Here is an 18343-nt window from a genome sequence, read left to right as displayed (position 1 = left end):
CATTTATTTTGTATAATGAGCCTAGTTGGTTAGTGCCCAAAACTTTTGCTTGTGCAGTCCTCTAATACATTGTCTCAGAACTTGAGTGGATTTAAGCCATTATTTGTGCCTCAGTTAACCCATTCTGCATTCAGATCACTTGAATACCATTCCCAGTTATGGAAGTTATTTAGTTAACTCTGCAGAGATAGTGGTATTTTTAGCTTTCTTTTCTCTGTGCCACCAGCATTAGATACTGATATCTGAGATATTTTCACTCCCTCAGCTTCACTATTTCTTAAACTACAAAGGGATTCCTCTGTTGTCACAGATAAACAAAGCTGGGCACTGGTTAAAGTGGTCAGGACAGAATTTAATCAGCAGTATATTTTTGCAATAGGGAAGAAGGTGCAACATGAACTGAACTCAAGTTCAATTTGTACAGAGGTGACTGGGCCTTTTCAAAGGAGAATGATGGAGTAGAGAGGGGATGAGTGGAGTCTCAGTAGAGTCAAGAAAGTGAAAAATTACAAAAGGTTGGTCAGTATAAATGCAGTTAGGCCAACTGTGTCTGCTAGCTTGCAAGTATTGAAGTTAGGATTCTATCCTCCCACAGAGACTGAGAAACAGAGGCCCTATCGTTTCTGATTACATTTTAGAGGAATAGCTTTCTGGTCCTTGAGAAAGACACTCCCATCTTGCAGAAGAGACAGAAGAAGGATTCACCATTGTAAGCCCTTTTAAGCTCTAAGAAAAGGTAGTCAGGGGCCTGTCATCAGGGGTTGGCTATAACGAACAGTAGATTCTTTGGCAGCATTAAGCTTTCTCAGGTGGGCACTTTAAGCAGGGTTAGGGTCATCCTAGGGATGCAGCCTTGAGTTGCTAGAAACTATGGTAGTGTTTGTTCAAGTCTTTTATGTGTATGTGTGTTAGGGGAGAAGGTTGTAGATAAAATCATTTGTGCTGAGAGTTTGCAGTTTTTCTAGGTCAAGGTTGAGGCTTAGTGAAGAAGGTAGCTTAAAGGAACCTGATTGGAGTTTGGTCAAGGAGAGAATCTTTGTCATTATACTCGTGAGTGAAAAGTATAAGAATAGTGTAGCTAATATATGCATTGCAGCAGTCTCCAACCTTTTTGGCACCAGGAACTGTTTTCATGGAAGATAATTTTTCCATAGACCGGGGATGAGAGTTGGGGGTCAGCAAGGGGATGGTTTCGGGATGTTTCAAGAGCATTACATTTATTGTGCACTTTATTTCTATCATTATTACATGTAATATATAACGAAATAATTATACAACTCACCATAGGTTGGGGACCCCTGCATTAGAGTATACACAGAACTTCACATTGTGTTTCAATTTTGAGTCTAAGAGAACCACTTTAAATACTCTGGAGAGGAGTCAGATGGTTGCTGTTCAAGCACTGTGAATTACACTGATTGTTTTTTTTTAATGGTGTTAATAGAACCAAGAACTTAGTTTTTGTCAGGGAAAGCATTTTGAAATCCATTAAGTTCATTTCAAATTGAGTTATATCCAAAATTATTTACAGTGAACAGTTCAGTTATCTCTTTATATTGAATGGAAGGAAATACAGCAGACAAATGTGTCATTTATGATACTGGACAAAGCAGAGTAAAATTTAATTTTATTTAGAAACCTTCTTTAGCCTTATTAACTGATTTGTTTATTTAGTTTTATCTAGTTACTTTACTGAGACTTCTGTTACTGTCTTCACTTACTGTCAACATAAAATATTTTGAAGTTGAAGTTTTGAACAAACAGTATTTTTATATCCAGTGATAAAAATCCATCTCTATTACTTCTTGCTTTTTTTTTTTTTTTTTTTTTTTTTGAGACAGAGTCTCACTCTGTTGCCCGGGCTACAGTGCCGTGGCGTCAGCCTAGCTCACAGCAGCCTCAAACTCCTGGGCTCAAGCAATCCTCCTGCCTCAGCCTCCCGAGTAGCTGGGATTACAGGCATGCACCACCATGCCCGGCTGATTTTTTCTGTATATATTTTTAGTTGTCCATATAATGTCTTTCTATTTTTTAGTAGAGACGGGGTCTCACTCTTGGCTCAGGCTGATCTCGAACTCCTGAGCTCAAATGATCCTCCTGCCTCTGCCTCCCAGAGTGCTAGGATTACAGGTGTGAGCCACCATGCCCAGCCTCTGTTACTTCTTTGGAAATATTTTTAGTATTGAAATTACTAGGTCAAAAGGAATGAGAAGTTTTAAGTTTCTAGCTATACAAAACTGTCCAGTGGCCTTCCTGAAAGGTTGTACTAATTTGTGCACACAGTGTAGCATATGAGAGTGCCTGTTTGGAAATATTTGCCACATTAATAGGTAAAAAAGATGAAGATTTTTCTTATCAAAGCATTTCTATGATTATTAATAAGGTAAGATGTTTGTCAGTCATTTGCACTTTATCTGTTGTAATTGTCTCATGTTCTTTCTTCATTTTTTATTGGTTTGTTTAGGTTTTTCTCACTAATTTATAAGAGCTGTTACTTGTGTCTTCCAGTTAAGCATTATCAAGCATTAGCCTTTTTTATTTATTGTCCTGAGTTTTGGTTTATAGAAGTTTAATATTTTTCTAGTCTGTAAATTTTATTCTTTCTTGTTTTGTGCAGAGAGTCCTTTCTGATCCCTAGATTTCATAGTTGTCTATATTATTTTACTTTTACTTTAATTTTTTTTATACATTCTGAAATTTATTTTGTTACATGGTAGGAGGTGGGAGCTTAACTTTATTCGTGAGTTGTTGAACATTGACTGATAGCATGATGTAACGGAAAGGCTTAGGAATTGGAAAACCTGATTATTGGGCTGTCACAAGATATATAGTCTAATGCACTTGTTTTATTTCTAAAAATCGTATTTTTCTCATATTTACGTGTATGTTGGCCAGCCTCCAAAGTGGCCCCCAAGCATTCATACCATCTGGTGTTTCATACCCTCATGTCGTCCCCTCCCACACTGCATCAGAGATGGTCTGTATGATGAACAGAGCATGGCAGAAGCGGTGGTGTACGACCTCCAAGTCTTGGTCATAAAAGGCACTTCAGCTTTTGTGTTGGTCTCCTGTATTACTCACTGTGGGAAGTAAGTCACCATTGTGAAGCTTCTTAGGTAGCCCTTCCTGAGAAAAGAGTGGAGAGGCACTGAGATCTCCTCTCACCAGCCAGCACTAACTTCACACGTTTGAGCCCCTCCTGAGTTCCCAGCCCTCAGAAACTACGAGCAATAATGAGTAGTTATTGTTAGCCACTAACTTTAAGGATAATTTGTTACTCAGCAATAGATAATTAATATATTGTTCAAGCAACTTTTTAAAATTATAGAATGTGAGTCTGAGCTAAATATAAATCTATGAAACACCTTAAAAACTAACATTTTTGAAGATCTTTTGTTTTCTGTGGGGACAGGAAGGGTGTATGTTTTCAACAAATCCATATTATAGGATAAATTATCTAGTTACATATCTAGCTCTTCAGAGACTCAGGTTGTTCTCTTGTCCTATTAAAGCTAAGAAAGAATGTCTAGGAGGTGGGAAGGTCAGCTTCTCCCTTATAAGAGTAAACCCTGAGGACAGGACTAACTTGATCATTTATTTTAAATGTTCCTTAAGTTGCCTACCTTTTGTCAGATACTGAGCACATACATCACTGAATTAGATGGACAGGATCTTTCTGCTCTGTTGGAGACTTCAGTTTATTTGGGAAAGTAGACAGAAAACCAAAAAATTTCTGGTGGTGGTAAATCCTTCTGAAGGAAATAAGCAAAGTAGTGATAGGGAGGTCTACTTTAGGCTGGTCAGGGTTTATCCTGTTTGTCCCTGGCTACAATGCTGGGCACACAGTAGGCTCTCAAAGATTTAATGGATAAATATGTCTGAGTTGGTTTGTGATAAAATAGTACCCTTATCCTTGTAACATACATGTATACACATACATAGTAGATGGGGATTATTTATTTGATAGTCCCTGTAATTTTATTATTCAAAATGTTATACCTCAATATTCCATGTTCAGAATTATAAAATATTATATTCTGTAAACAACTTCCCACTGCAGAACAAATCTGCTAGGTCCTGAATAGAACAAATCTTTGTGACATTGATGATTTTGCAGAAAGGCAGAGGCAACTCTCTTTCAAAAAAACAGGGAGGTGGGGGAGGTGGCAAAGAACAGCTCATGAAGCAGAATTAAAATAGTGGGCCATACTGATAGTAGCTTTCAGGATGCTGAGCTTTTGGCTAACAGCCAGATAGGGGAACTGAGGCTGGATTCTTCTAGTCTAGACTGTTGGGGGTACCATTAACTCACTGGTAAGATTAGGAATAAAGCCTGACTATAGTAAAGCCCAGAGATTACCCTTAAACTAATTTCAGAGAATGAACATAAGGCAACAAGCCACCACAAGCAGGGGTTTTCTATAAAAAGCCAGATTGTAATTATTTAGACTTTGCAAGCCATTTAGTCTCTGTTGTACCTATCAACTGCCCTTGTAGTGTGAAAACGGCTTTAGGAAATATGTAAATGAATGAGCATAGCTGTGTTCAAATAAAATTTTCTTTACAAAATCAGGTAATGGGCCAGATTTTGGCCTGTGAACTGTAATTTGCTAATCACTGCAACAGAAGGTGGAGTAGAGGATATACTTTAAGAGATAATGGCTGGAAGTTTTTGAACCCTAATGAAAAACATGAATCCACACATCCATACTGTCCCAAACAAGACTGCAAAGAGAAAGTCATGACTAGACATATAATATTGAAATGCCTAATACCAAAGACACAAATAGATTTTAAAAACAGCCATAGAGAAATTTGATTTGATAGAGCAAAGTAGGTCATTTGCACAGATTTATAAATTAGAAGTGCAGAATTACCAGTAATAGAAGATAGTGGGAAAATATCTTCAAAGAGTTGGGAGGAGATGATTATCAACATAAAATTGCATGCCCAACAAATCTTTCAACAATGAGCACGCAAACATTTACAGATAAACCAAAAAAAAATGAAAGAATTTACTAAGAGACTTACACTAAAGGATTTTAAAAGGCTATTCTTTAGGAATCTCTTCAGCTAAGTATTTTAGGAAAAACAGCCAAATCACCAAGTTTCAGACACTTTAAATAGTGGGAGATGACAAGAATGAAACTGAATGTTGGTCAATATAGTTTTCTTCGGATACAGATTATTAGATAAGGCTAAAATTCATGTTTTTGTAGGTTTTTTTTTGGTACTTTTATATTTCCCCTTGTTTCTCTAATTGTTTTTATTGTTTTTGATGGGTGGAAATAAGGTTTATGGTGCTACGAGTGATTGGAGTAGGTATTCTGTAAGCTTGTCTTTTATTACATGGTTCATAAATTTTTTTGTGAAGAGTATCTGTCCAATGATTAGTAGTTCCAGATTTTTTTTTTTTGGCTTTTCTGTACTTGCATAATTAGTTAACATGTTTATACTGGACATTTGGTAAATGGGGGGGAAATTTGTTAAATATAGGAAAAATGAAAGTCAAGGACTTTAAGAAATGAAATGTTCCATGATTTCAAAAGCTTCAAAAAGCAACTGAAGATCACATTCAAGTAATTAGTATCATTTTGAATAATAAAGTGATCACTAATAACTTTCTTTTTTAGCGTTTATTTAATTGTAAGTTGACAAATTATAGTTGTATATATTTATGTGGTGCATGGTGATGTTATGATTTACGAATGCATTGTAGAATAATTGAATAAAGCTAATTAACATATCTGTCACCTCAAATACTTTTTTTTTATGGTGAGAACATTTGAAGTTTACTTTGAGGTTTTTTTTTTGTTTTTTTTTGTTTTAAGACAGGGTCTTGCTCTGTCATCTGGGCTAGAATGCAGTGGTGTCATCATAGCTCACCGCAACCTGAAGCTCCTGGGCTGGAGCAATCCTCCTGCCTCAGCCTCCCAAGTAGCTGGGGACTATAAGCACACACCAGCATGCCCAGATAATTTTTCTATTTTTTTGTGGGGAGGGGGTCATGCTCTTGCTCAGACTGTTCTCAAGCTCCTGGGCTTAAATGATCCTCTTGCCTCAGCATCCCATAGTGCTAGGATTATAATTGTTAGCTACCATGCCTAGTTGACTCCTAGTGATTTTGAAGTGTGTAATAGTTATTTACTATATTCATCACACTGTGCAGTATATCTCATGGAAAAAAAATTCCTCCTGTCTAATTGAGGCTTTGTATCCTTTGATCATCATCTCCCCACTTGCTAATAACTTTCAGTATATGTTCTATAGGATAGAATTTGAAGCAAAATGACCTTGAGTTTAAATAAGAACTAGAGGCTGGGCGCGGTAGCTCACGCCTGTAATCCTAGCACTCTGGGAGGCCGAGGCGGGAGGATCGCTCAAGGTCAGGAGTTCGAGACCAGCCTGAGCAAGAGCGAGACCCTGTCTCTACTAAAACTACAAAGAAATTATATGGACAACTAAAAATATTCTTTGCATGGGCATGGTGGCACATGCCTGTAGTCCCAGCTACTTGGGAGGCTGAGGCAGGAGGATTGCTTGAGCCCAGGAGTTTGAGATTGCTGTGAGCTAGGCTGATGCCACGGCACTCTAGCCCGGGCAACAGAGCAAGGCTCTGGCTCCAAAAAAAAAAAAAAAAGAACTAGATGTCCTAATAATGGGAAGGAAGTATTTGGCCTTACATAAAAAAATAATAATAAACTGTTGTCATAGTACTTAGCATTTATTGAGCACTTACCATATGTCAGATGTGATGTTAGTGTTTTCTGGGTGGTTTTACATTTGGTCCTCAAGACTGTCATTTTACTTTGAAGCTCTTATCATCTCCATTTTCTGATGAAACTGAGGCTTAAAAAATTTGAATAACTTATTCAAGGGACAGCAAGTAAGTAGCGGAGCTAGAATTCAAGCCACCCGACTTTTATGCTGAAATTTTGTCTCAACTGCGAGTCCTCTGTGATACCTTGAATTGAAGAGCAAGTGTAGGCAATTGCTGCATTTATTTAGATATATTTATATGTTATCTGTAGTTTATAATATGCACAGAGACAATTAAAGTTGATATTAAGGATGTGGGGTTGGGAAAGAGGAGTTACTTAACTAGATGTAAAAAGGATTCATTCTGGCATAGTATAGAAGGGTCTATAGATAAAAATGCAAAGAATTTCTTTCAAATGTAGCTGTCAAATACTGAATTAAGGTAATTCTTGAAGTGTAGTTTTGATTTCTAAACATTTTTGTGTGTGGCAAAAACTTTTAAATTAGGATATTCTTTTTTCTAGTGGAAAGAGTGAAAGAACAATTAAAACTTTCCTTGGAAAACAAGAATGGCATAGTGCAAACTGGTGAATTGACAGTTGTGCTTGATGGATTGGTGATTGAGCAAGAAAATCTAACAAACTGCAGCTCATCGCCAACCAGTAAGCTAATTAACTTTATGTGTTTATAAAATTTTAAGGAAAAAGAATCGGCAAGAAGTATATAAAAACCTAGTTTATTTTTTTCTTATTGTTCAGTAGAAATACAGCAAAATGGTGATGCCTTACATGAAAATGGAGAGCCTTCAGCAAGGACAACTACCAGGTAGAATGTTTTATTTTAGTATTTGTGGCAGCATGATGTAACATTTCCTACGTAATGAAGTTTTAAATTTTACCTTAGTTTAGAATTTGCCACAGAATGTAAAAGCTTGCATCTATCTAAACATGTCATTTGGTTGAATTCTTATAAAAGTGGTTTAAAAAAACCCAGCTTTATTGAGATATAATACACACACCATAAAATTCACTCTCTGAAAAGTATACATTTCAGTGGTTTTTAGTGTATTAACAGAGTTGTACAACCATCACCACTGTCTAATTTTAGAACTTTCTCTCCCAAAAAGAAACTCTGTACACATGAGGAGTTATTCCCCGTTCCTCCCTGCTCCCTACTCCTGCCTTCTCCCTGCTCCCTGCTCCCTGCTTTCTGTTTCTATGGATTTGCCTGTTCTGGCCATTTCATACAAATAGATTCATACAATATGTGACCTTTTGTGACTGGCTTCTATTAACTTAGCATGTTTCCTGGCTCATCTATGTTGTAGCATGTACAGTGTTTCATTTTTTTAATTGAGAATGGCTTTTAAAAATCTATATTTAGTCATATCTTACTGGTAAATAGAATTTGATACTGTGGAAAAAGAGGTATCTTATTTCGGTCTGAATTGGCATTCTTCTGTAGATGATGAGAAGATAAATACTCCTCTAAAACCATCCTGCCATTTCAAAACCTCCCTGGCATTCACATTTCATGACAATTAATAGAGGCTCTCTATTTGAAATAATTTAAATTGGAATAAAAATGTATAATAGATCAAATATAGTGGAATTAACGTGAAAATGTAAAAATGTATTGTAAGATTTATTATGTTTGAAAAAGCATACTTGTATATGATAAAGTGTGATCTTTATTAATCTATAAAGTTATTAATATCATTATTCCTAAATTGCCATTAAATGAGTCTCAGAGTATAAGTATGCCTTCTGAACATATATTTGGCTTAAATAAATATGTTTAGTGTTCAAATAATTTTTAAAATACAATTTTATTTTAGGTGGGTAAAGGAGCTTGAATTACTACCAGTCTGAAACCTAATAATGTTTGTTGCATAGTAACACATTTTGCATTAAAGATTAGTTCTACAGAACCAGGAAAACTTCAGATGGGTTTTTTTTTACCTGGACTCCTGAATCAGTAATTCTTGCTGGGTGGTTGGGGAGGGGTGTACAAATCATAATCATATGAGAGCTTTTTACAGACTTTACCTGCCCAAACTTCCTAAACACATCTCATTCCAAAAATATAGGTGACAAAGGAAAGGAGGGTGGGATTCATTAATCATTTGTTTATTCAACAGATAATTATTAAGTACTTGTTTGGTGCCTGATGCTAGTCCAAACAAAGCCCTGTTACCATGAAATTTGCATTCTGGTGGGATAAAGGTAGATAGTAAACAACAGAAGCAATAAACAAGCTAATTGGATATAGCAGCAAGAACTATGAAGTCCTTAAAGTAGGACAAGTGATGGGAATGAAAGGGAGCCTGTTTTAAAGAGAGATAGTAGGGGTTCATCTCTGAAGAAGTGCCATTTGAGCTAAAATTAAAAAGCCAAGAATGAACCATAGGTGCAGAGTTCTGAAGGAACAGCATTCCAGGCAGAGGAAATAGCAACTTCAAAGACCTTGAGTTTATTTATAGTGAATTTTGTTCTACAAATTCTTCTAACTCCGTAGTATAATATTTAACCTTTTATGATAATCTTGTAGTCATTATAATTTTACCACCTGGTATACAATAATTTGTAATAAATATTTGAAGATTTTTCAGCATGTTTTTCATAGTCAGTAAAATTGATGTACTATGTCTACTGCAAGGTGAATAAGAAGGAGCTTGGAGAGAAATAGATTAGAGAGAGTTGGGGTAGAAATGGTGCTGATTTCCAAAAGCTTAGTTGACTAAGCAGGCGAGGGCATGATCTGATTTATATTTTTAAAGTAACACTCAGGTTGCTGTGTGGAGAAAAGATATAGGATGACCTGTGTATTTGGAAAAGCTCTCTTGGTCTCTTGCATGATATTGTCCAACTCCTGCCCACTGCCAATAAGACTTAAAATGTTTGCTTTTGTAGTTATTATTTTTGTTTATTTATTTGCAATTAATTTATATACTATAAATTCTTATAATTCTGGGGAATAATATTTAGCTTTTTCTGATCATCATGTAATCATTTTAGTGGCTAGTACATAATAATTTGTAATCCATATCTTCGAATTTTTTCGGCTTTTTAGTATTTAATAAAATTGCAATAGTTTGGAGTTGATTTTTATAAGTTTCATATAATTTCATGAGTTTTTTAAAACTATTTTCAGAGCATTTAAAACAGACTAATATCCTTAGACTTAAATATTTAAAATGTACAATTTGAATATTAGTTTGAGGGCCTGTATTTATTTTGACTTAGTACACATGCATATTTCAGTTTTTTTTATCTGCCAGTATGGTTACATTTAGAACTGAAAGTAATTTAAACTTTAATGGAATAAGAGCATGCCATATTGTTGTTTATTACTCTTTATATCTATCATTTTAATTGAATGTTAAGAACTCAGTTAACATTTCTTATAAAAATTCTAGTGAAAAGTTATTTCATTGTTCTTAACTCATTGAAATAAGGCATTTTTTTTTTTTAAGGTTGGCTGTTGAAGGTACTAATGGAATAGATAATCATGTACCTACAAACACACAAGTCCAAAACTCATGCTGTTCGTATGTAGTTAATGGAGACAACACACCTTCATCTCCGTCTCAGGTTGCTGCCAGACCCAAAAATACACCAGCTCCCAAACCACTCACATCTGAGCCTGCCAATGACACTGGTAAGCATGCCTGTTTATGACACCTTGTTTGAATGAAAACTAAATTAAGTTTTATTTATCTGTGCCTACACTTCCCTTATTGCACAGTCTTTCTTAATCATCTTTTCTGTGATAGGATCTTAAAAATTACAGTGTCTGTCAATAGGGATTCTACAGAGTTGACAAAGGAGACAGCAATATATGCAGGGGGGAAAAGAATCCCTGTTCAATAAATGGTGCTGGAAAAATTGGATAGCCACATGAAGAAGATTGAAACAGGATCCATATCTCTCACCACTCACAAAAATTAATTCAAGATGGATAACAGACTTAAATCTAAGACATGAAACCATAAGAATTCTAGAAGAAAGTGTAGGAAAAAGTCTTCTAGATATTGACCTAGGCAAAGAATTTACAAGGAAGACCTCAAGGGCAACCACAGCAACAGCAAAAATAAATAAATGGGACTTGATTAAAAAAAAAAGCTTCTGCACAGCCAAGGAAACAATCAACAGAGTAAATAGACAACGTACAGAATGGGAGAAAATATTCGCATGGTATATCCGATAAAGTGCTAATAACCAGAATCTACAAAGAACTCAAGGAAATCAGCAAGAAAAAAATCAACCCCATTAAAAAGTGGGCAAAAGAAGATAGACAGACTAATGGACAATAAACATATGAAAAAATGCTCAATGTCACTAGTCATCAGAGAAATGCAAATCAGAACCACAATAAGAAATCACTTAATCCCAGTGAGAATGATTTTTATCAAAATGTCCCAAAACAGTGGATGTGGAGAGAAAGGAACACTTATACACTGTTGGTGGGACACCAAACTAGTGTAATCTTTATGGAAAATAGTATGGAGGTTCCTCAAAGAACTAAAAGTAGACCTACCATTTGATCCAGCAATCCCACTACTGGGTATTTACTCAAAAGGAAAAAACCTCATTTTATCAAAAGACACTTGCAACAGAATGTTTATTGCAGCACAATTCACAATCACAAAGTCGTGGAATCGACTCAAATGCCCATCAGTTCATGAATAGATTAATAAAATGTGGTATATGTATACCATGGAGTGCTACTCAGTCATAAAAAATGAATTAATACCTTTTGCAACAGTCTGAATGGAACTGGAGACCACCCTCCTAAGTGAAGTATCACAAGAATGGAAAAACAAACACCACATCTACTCACTATTAAATTGGAACTAACTGATCAGCACTCATGTGCACAGATGAAAGTAAAACTCAACAGAAATCATGCAGGTGGGAATGGGGAGGAGTGGTTGGGTGAAATCATGTACACTGTCTGGGTGATGGGCACACTTACAATTTTGACTCAAGCAGTACAAAGGCCATCCATGTAACCAAAACATTTGTATCCCTGTAATATTTTGAAATAAAAAAAATATATATATTTTATATCATAGATTAAATAGCATTTTTTTGAAGCACAAAGCCTAAGTGGTCTCCAGTCCCATCCAGATTGTTGCAAAGGGCCTTAATTCATCCTTCTTATGGCTGAATAGTATTCTGTAGTATACATACACCACATTTTGACATAAAATATATTCTGAAAGAAGTTCAACAAATTAATTTGTTAGTACAAGTTAGTAATGAATGGTTCTTTTAACTTATCTTTTGGTATACCAATTTTTTGTTCTTAGCATTTTACTTGGTAGAAAAATATTCTGTGAGTTAAATAGCTCTTGTAAGATTTTATATTTTCCAAAAGCAACCTCTATTATAGAAAGAATTCCTAAGGAAGATTTCCTTTATAATTCTGTCTTTCAATGAACTCAGCTGCAAGATTCATAAATTATTTCCTGTTTGGTCTTTATATATTAACTCCTTCAGATAAGTCTCCTAAAACAAACATCTTAGGACTTATTTAAGATTATTAGCATGTGTGTTGGGATTGAGTTGAAATCCTGGTCTTTTGATTTTTAGAGCCTATGTTATTTCCTGTTTCTCTATTATGGGAAGGTATTCAAAAATAGAAACATGTAAAGAAGCAGTTCAGTAATTACATTAAAATAGGTAGTCTTGTAGATAAATCTTAGTTTATTTATACCCAAGCTTGGGGTTGGGAGTGTTTACCAAAAGTTATCATGAGCGGTTTTGTAAACATGGGAACTGACATATGAATGTTATTTTTAAAATTTAATTTCTTTAATAATGCTGCCCTTTAAAAAAAAAAAAAGAAGTTGACTTAAAGAAGGCTTCTCAAGTACTCATAAAAAGTAAAACTTTTTGTCCTTAATTTAAGGTGGCTGGAAAACAGAGAAGAAGAGATATAATCATAGTAAAATTAATGAGTAAAATTCATTTATTTTCTGATTCTGGCCTACTTTCTAGTGAGAACATTTGCTTTGGAGATTTGTATTAGCAAAGCAGAAAAGGAACTATCATCTTAGATTATTCAGAATTATCTCTAAATTAAGAACAGACCAGTTAAAACAGTTCCTGTTCCTAAAACAGGTTGAGTATCCCTGATCTGAAAATCAGAAATCCAAAATGCTCCAAAATCTACATGATGCTCAAAGAAAATGTTCATTAAAGGATTTCATATTTGGGTTTTTTAGATTAGGGATACTCACCTGGTAAATATAGTGTAGATATTTCAGAATCAAAAAAAAGAAAAAAGAAATCCGGAATCTGAAAAACTTCTCATTCTAAGCATTTTCGATACGGGATATTCAATCTGTATATGGAATTTGGAGCTTTAACTCTTATTCCTGAAACATTTAGTTGTTTGAGTAGATTGGCGAAAGTATCCATTGACCACAAGTTAGTTGCATGTTTTAGCATTTGGGCATAGTTAGATGTTGGTGTAAGGGAGAAGGAATTAACTGAGGCTCTTCTCATTGTAGAATCTCATTTATACTCTACAGCTTGTCAAATACATTAGAGACTCTTTTCATTGGTAATAAATTCACTTCTTACATTTCTTTTTTATTTATCGTTGCCTGAAATTTTAAGGTAAAAATAAAACATGTGAGGAACTAGAAATGAAGGCTCCATTATAAATTAACTGTAGGGAAACCTAGGACAATGTGAATAATAATTATAATAGTTAACATTTGTGCTGTGCATGTTGTAAATATTGTGTACCCATTAACTGATTTTATTCTCACAGTAACTCATTGACATAGATACTAGTATTTTTCCCTTTTCTCTGATGAAGGTCACAGCTAGGAAGTAGAAGAGCAGTAATTGACATCAAGCTCTTGACTCTGTGCACTTTGCTTTCCTGTTCCCTTTGATGTGTGTGGTTTTTATAGTGTCTCAAAGGTGTACTGTTCATCTTTTATACTATGATAGCCTTCAAATAGTATTCCCCCAACCTTTGCAACTTCTCTGATTACTGTTGGTGACATCTGACAGAACAATCCAACTGTCATCATACCATTGGCTGGTTTACAAAGGCTTCCGGAACCTGTGCTGTTGGTAGCAACTGTTTAACCAATGTCTTTTTGTATGATTGCTCATCTGAATAGTAGGATGAATTTAGGTACGTTTTCAAGGAATGGGTAGTCTCTATTATTTTAAGGTGTTGATACAAAATGGTATTCCTTTTTCTAATTAAGGACTTCAAAAATCAGTTTTTGTTGTTGGAGGTGTGGTAGGCATGGAAATGTGCATATTCTATGTATAACATATTACATGTCTTTAATCTCTTTACCCATGATTCCAAATCCTGAAATCTCTAAAACCAAAGGGTTTTTTTTTTTTTTTTTGGTATACTCATTTGATGGGAAAATGACTGCAACTGGCATGAGGATATTTACATTTTTATTTATCATGCTTACTAGGCATATCTCTATATTTTGCTGCAGAAGTATTAATGTATTTAATCGTAATGTGTGATCCCCAAACCTACTCAGGTATATAGTGTAATATATGATATACATATGTCATTACCTTTCTAAATTCGGAAAACTTATGAATTCTGGATCACAGCTGGCCTCAGGGGTTTCAGAGAAGGGATTGTGGGTCAATACTAAGGAGTTTAAGACAAATGGTATCTTTTCACCAGAAATAGTATTATATATGAGGGTTTTTTTTTCCAGACCTTTGTTCATTTGATTCTTGATTAAGGGGATCTATTTAATAAGTTTAGTAGCTGTGAATGTATTTTAGGCTAAAATGGGAGGCAGTCATGATGTAGTGAAAAGATTAGATTTGGCTTCTGACAGGACTGGTATAAATCCCAGCTCAACCACTTAGCACGCTAGCTGTGTGGCCGTGGATAAATTTAACATCCTCAAAATTTAGCTCCACCTTTTACAAAGAGAGGATAATACTCAACAAACTTACAGGACTGTTTTGAAGGTTAATTGAGATAATAAATCATCTATAACATTTACCATGGTCCTTGGACAGTGGTAGGTATTTAAGAAAAATACTCTTCTTTGTTCCCTTGCCCCTAACTTCTAGTGTGAAATGACTTTTTCTAATACATAATTATTGTTTTATTAAAAAAATAGATCAGAGCTCAGTGTGGTTAAGTTTCAGACAGAACTGATTTCACAGGTTTATTAGACTTCTTAACTTTTTATTCTGAATAACTATAAATACACAGGAAGTTGCAAAGAGATGTGCAGAGAGGTCCTGTGCACCCTTCGCCAGCCTCCCCCAGTGTTAACCTCCTGTTTAACTAGCAGAATATCAAAATCAGGAAATTGGTGTTGATACAATCCACAGAGCTTGTTCACATTTCACCAGTTCTACTTGCATTCTCTGTGTGTGTTTAGTTCTGTGCAGTTTTGTCATACATGTGGCTTCACGTAACTGATACCACAATCAAGCTACAGAGCTGCATTGTCACAAGGCTCCCTCATGTTCCCCTCTTTATATCCATGTTCACTCTGAAGTGTGAATTGGCTTTTACAGACACTTACTGTATATATGCAAGCAATTATTTTTCATGTCATGGTTTTAAAATGGAGTAAAAATGGTATTCAAATACTCCAACATTTCTACTTTTTTCTACTTTATTTGAATGAACTGTTAGAGTGAGGACAAATGCATTGTGCTATGAGATGATGTATCATAAATTTCATGGGAAACTTACTTCTCAAAGATTAAATGTGAAATAATAGAGATCTGTCTTGTAACCCAGAAGTCATAATGGCTGAAAGTGAGGCTTGGGACACATTCATTAAGAAACCAAGTCAGTGAGTGTGGTCTTACATCTTATGGAGAAGGAGATGAGATGCTTTTGCATAAGTTTCCACTGTCATACCTATCACATAAGATTTTAATTATTTGCTCTTTATTCCTTCATGTGTAGAGAACCTCTAATCCTATCTTTCCTCTCTCCTTTCCTCCTTTTCCTTTCCTACTTTTTTTTCTTGTGTGTGGGTATTTATCTGTCAATTGTCCTTATATCCATTTGTCAGCAGATGTTTATTTTGTAATTATCATAGGCTGAACACTGCCAGGTGGCTGTGTACATACATATCAGAATTTCTCAACCTCAGCACTATTGACATTTGGGGCCAGATAATTTCTTTGTTTTAGGGGGTTGTCCTATGTATTGTAGGATATTTAAGCAGTATTTCTGACCTATACCCTCTAGATACCAGTGACATCTCCCCTCCCCCTAGTTGTGACAACCAAATGCATCTCCAGGCATTGCTAAATGTCTTCTGGGGGCACAGAATCTTCCCTAGTTGAGAACCACTGAAGTATATGAACAGTAATCTCTTCAATCAAAGATCTTACTGTGGTATCGTAATACAGTCTTGACAATATTGAATAACAAATGTTTGTTGAATTATTGGATGGAAATAATTTGTTTCTAAGCTAGCTTTTTAAAATGAATAGACTTTATATTTTAGAACTGTTTTAGATTTACAGAAAAATTGCGCAGATTGTACAGAGTTCCCGTGTGCTCTCTGACCTCATGCAGAGTTTCCCCTATTATTAATATTTTGTATTACTATGGTACATTTGTTACAATTAATGAACCATTGTTACTAAATTATTATTAATTAACTAAAGTTTATGTTAAGGTTCATTGTTTGTGTGGTACTGGTTCTGCAGGTTTTGAGAAATGTATATTGTCATGTACACACCATTACAGTATCATACAGAATAATTTTATATTGAAATTCCTCTGTGCTTCATATGTTCATCCCTTCCCCAAACCCCTAGCAACCACTATTTTTTTTTACTATCTTCATAGTTTTGCCCTTTCCAGAACATCATATAGTTGGAGTCCTACAGTGTGTAACTTTTTCAGATTGGCTTCTTTCACTTAGCAGTCTGCCTTTCAGGTTCCTCCATGTCTTTTGTGGCATGATATCTCATTTGTTTTTGTCACTAAATAAAATTATATTGTATGGAAGTACCACAATTGTTTATCCATTCGATTATTGAAGCATCTTGGTTGCTTCAGCTTTTGACAATTATGAATAAAACTGCTATACGCATGTGCAGGCTTTTATGTGGACATAAGTTTTTAATTCAGTTGGGTTAAAGACCGAGACTTGTGGATTGTATGACAGTATGTTAAGTTTTGTTTTAAAAAAAACCAAAAACCTGCCAAACTGTCTTCCAAAGTGGTTGCACTCTTGGATTCCTACCAGCAATCAATGAGAATTCCTGGTGCTCTACATCCTGAACAGCATTTGCATTTTAAGGAGAGTTAACTATTATTTTAGCAATACTGAATCTTCCCATTCAGAGATACTTTATGTTTTTCTGTATTCATTCTAATTTTTAAAATGCCTCTTATTAATGTTTTTTAGTTTTCTTCAGATACATCTTGAATGAAATCCTGATGTTGCACTTGTGTGTGGTCATTTTGCTGAAGTGCTTTAATTTGAATTAATTAATTGGTTCTAAGGGTTTTTTAATTGATTTTCTTGTGTGTTCTAAATAATCTTGTCCTTTTACTGTTTTCTTTACAGGTGAATTTTACCATTATCTTTTCAATATTTTTACTTCTTTTCTTGTGTTAGTGCATTGTTAAATACAATCATCAGTGTTGAATTGGAGTGGTGATTATGATCTTCCTTGATTTCTTGCTGATTTTAATTTATTCTTTTAATAGAAGTTCTTATAATGTTATACCTGAAAGGGACAGCCTTGCAAAAATAACCGGAAAATACCTAGTCCTACAATTTCCCTAGTAACAGTTAAAGATCAGTCCTATGAGTTCTCTCACTAATAGCACTCTGCAGGAATTCTGTTCCACAGCTTCTGAAAAGAGCTGAGTGGATGGCAGTCTCTCTCTTTTAAAATTGTTTTTAGAGAATCTGCTTTTACAGAGTTCCTAAGTAAACAGCAGGAGACATTTCCTGTGATAATCCCTTCTCCGAGGGATTGGTTTCCTAACCAAGTCTTAGACTTTGACATCCTTGCAGTTTTTGTTATTTACCTGCTGCCGCTTTTGTTATTAACTGAAAGCCATCACTGTTTTTTTTTCTCTTCGCCCCCTCCCCCCCCTTAAAATTAGCAAGCCACTTGGCCCCACTGCTGGCATCCCCTTCTTTCTTTGGGATGCCAAGCCATCCCCCTGCTCTCTTCCGCCTCGTCCCTGCCCACCTTTCCCCTCTCTCTTTCTCTCTCTCACTCTCCTCTAAGAAGATAAAATAAATTTTACTTTTATATATCTTAATTTCTGCCTGAGAAATCTTTCTCCACCTGCACCGTGAGCACCTACTGGCTTTCTACCCTAACAATACCATTAATATATAATGCTTACTGTAGTTTTATGGTAGGTGATCTAGATTATTCATGAATTTTCCTTGATTCCTCTTATCAGTTATTTTATTAAGATTTTATTGAATGCTTTTTAATTGTATTAAAGATAATTATATGTCTTTAATCTGTTAACATAGTAGATTTTCTAACATAATTTGTTAATATTGAACCATCTTGAATTCGTACATGATGTTGGTCTGTAGTCTTCTTGTGCAATTGTT

The 18343-nt window shown here is 35.0% G+C and overlaps 1 protein-coding gene across 6 annotated transcripts in view; it reads left to right on the top strand.

The window, feature by feature from the left end:
- The window catches only part of WWP1 (WW domain containing E3 ubiquitin protein ligase 1), a 119412-nt gene that overhangs the window by 49639 nt on the left and 51430 nt on the right, over positions 1-18343 (top strand). For 5 of the 6 annotated variants that reach the window (XM_045561545.1, XM_045561548.1, XM_045561546.1 and 2 more), the window contains exons 6-8: positions 7284-7421; positions 7518-7584; positions 10235-10419. In XM_045561545.1, coding sequence (XP_045417501.1) covers positions 7284-7421; positions 7518-7584; positions 10235-10419 — 390 coding nt within the window. The remainder of the gene's footprint in view (positions 1-7283; positions 7422-7517; positions 7585-10234; positions 10420-18343) is intronic. The other variant, XM_045561549.1, reaches the window with a different exon arrangement.

The sequence above is a fragment of the Lemur catta genome, chromosome 9 (assembly GCF_020740605.2).
Source record: "Lemur catta isolate mLemCat1 chromosome 9, mLemCat1.pri, whole genome shotgun sequence".
NCBI lineage: Eukaryota > Metazoa > Chordata > Mammalia > Primates > Lemuridae > Lemur > Lemur catta.
This window is presented reverse-complemented; position numbering and strand designations above follow the sequence as displayed.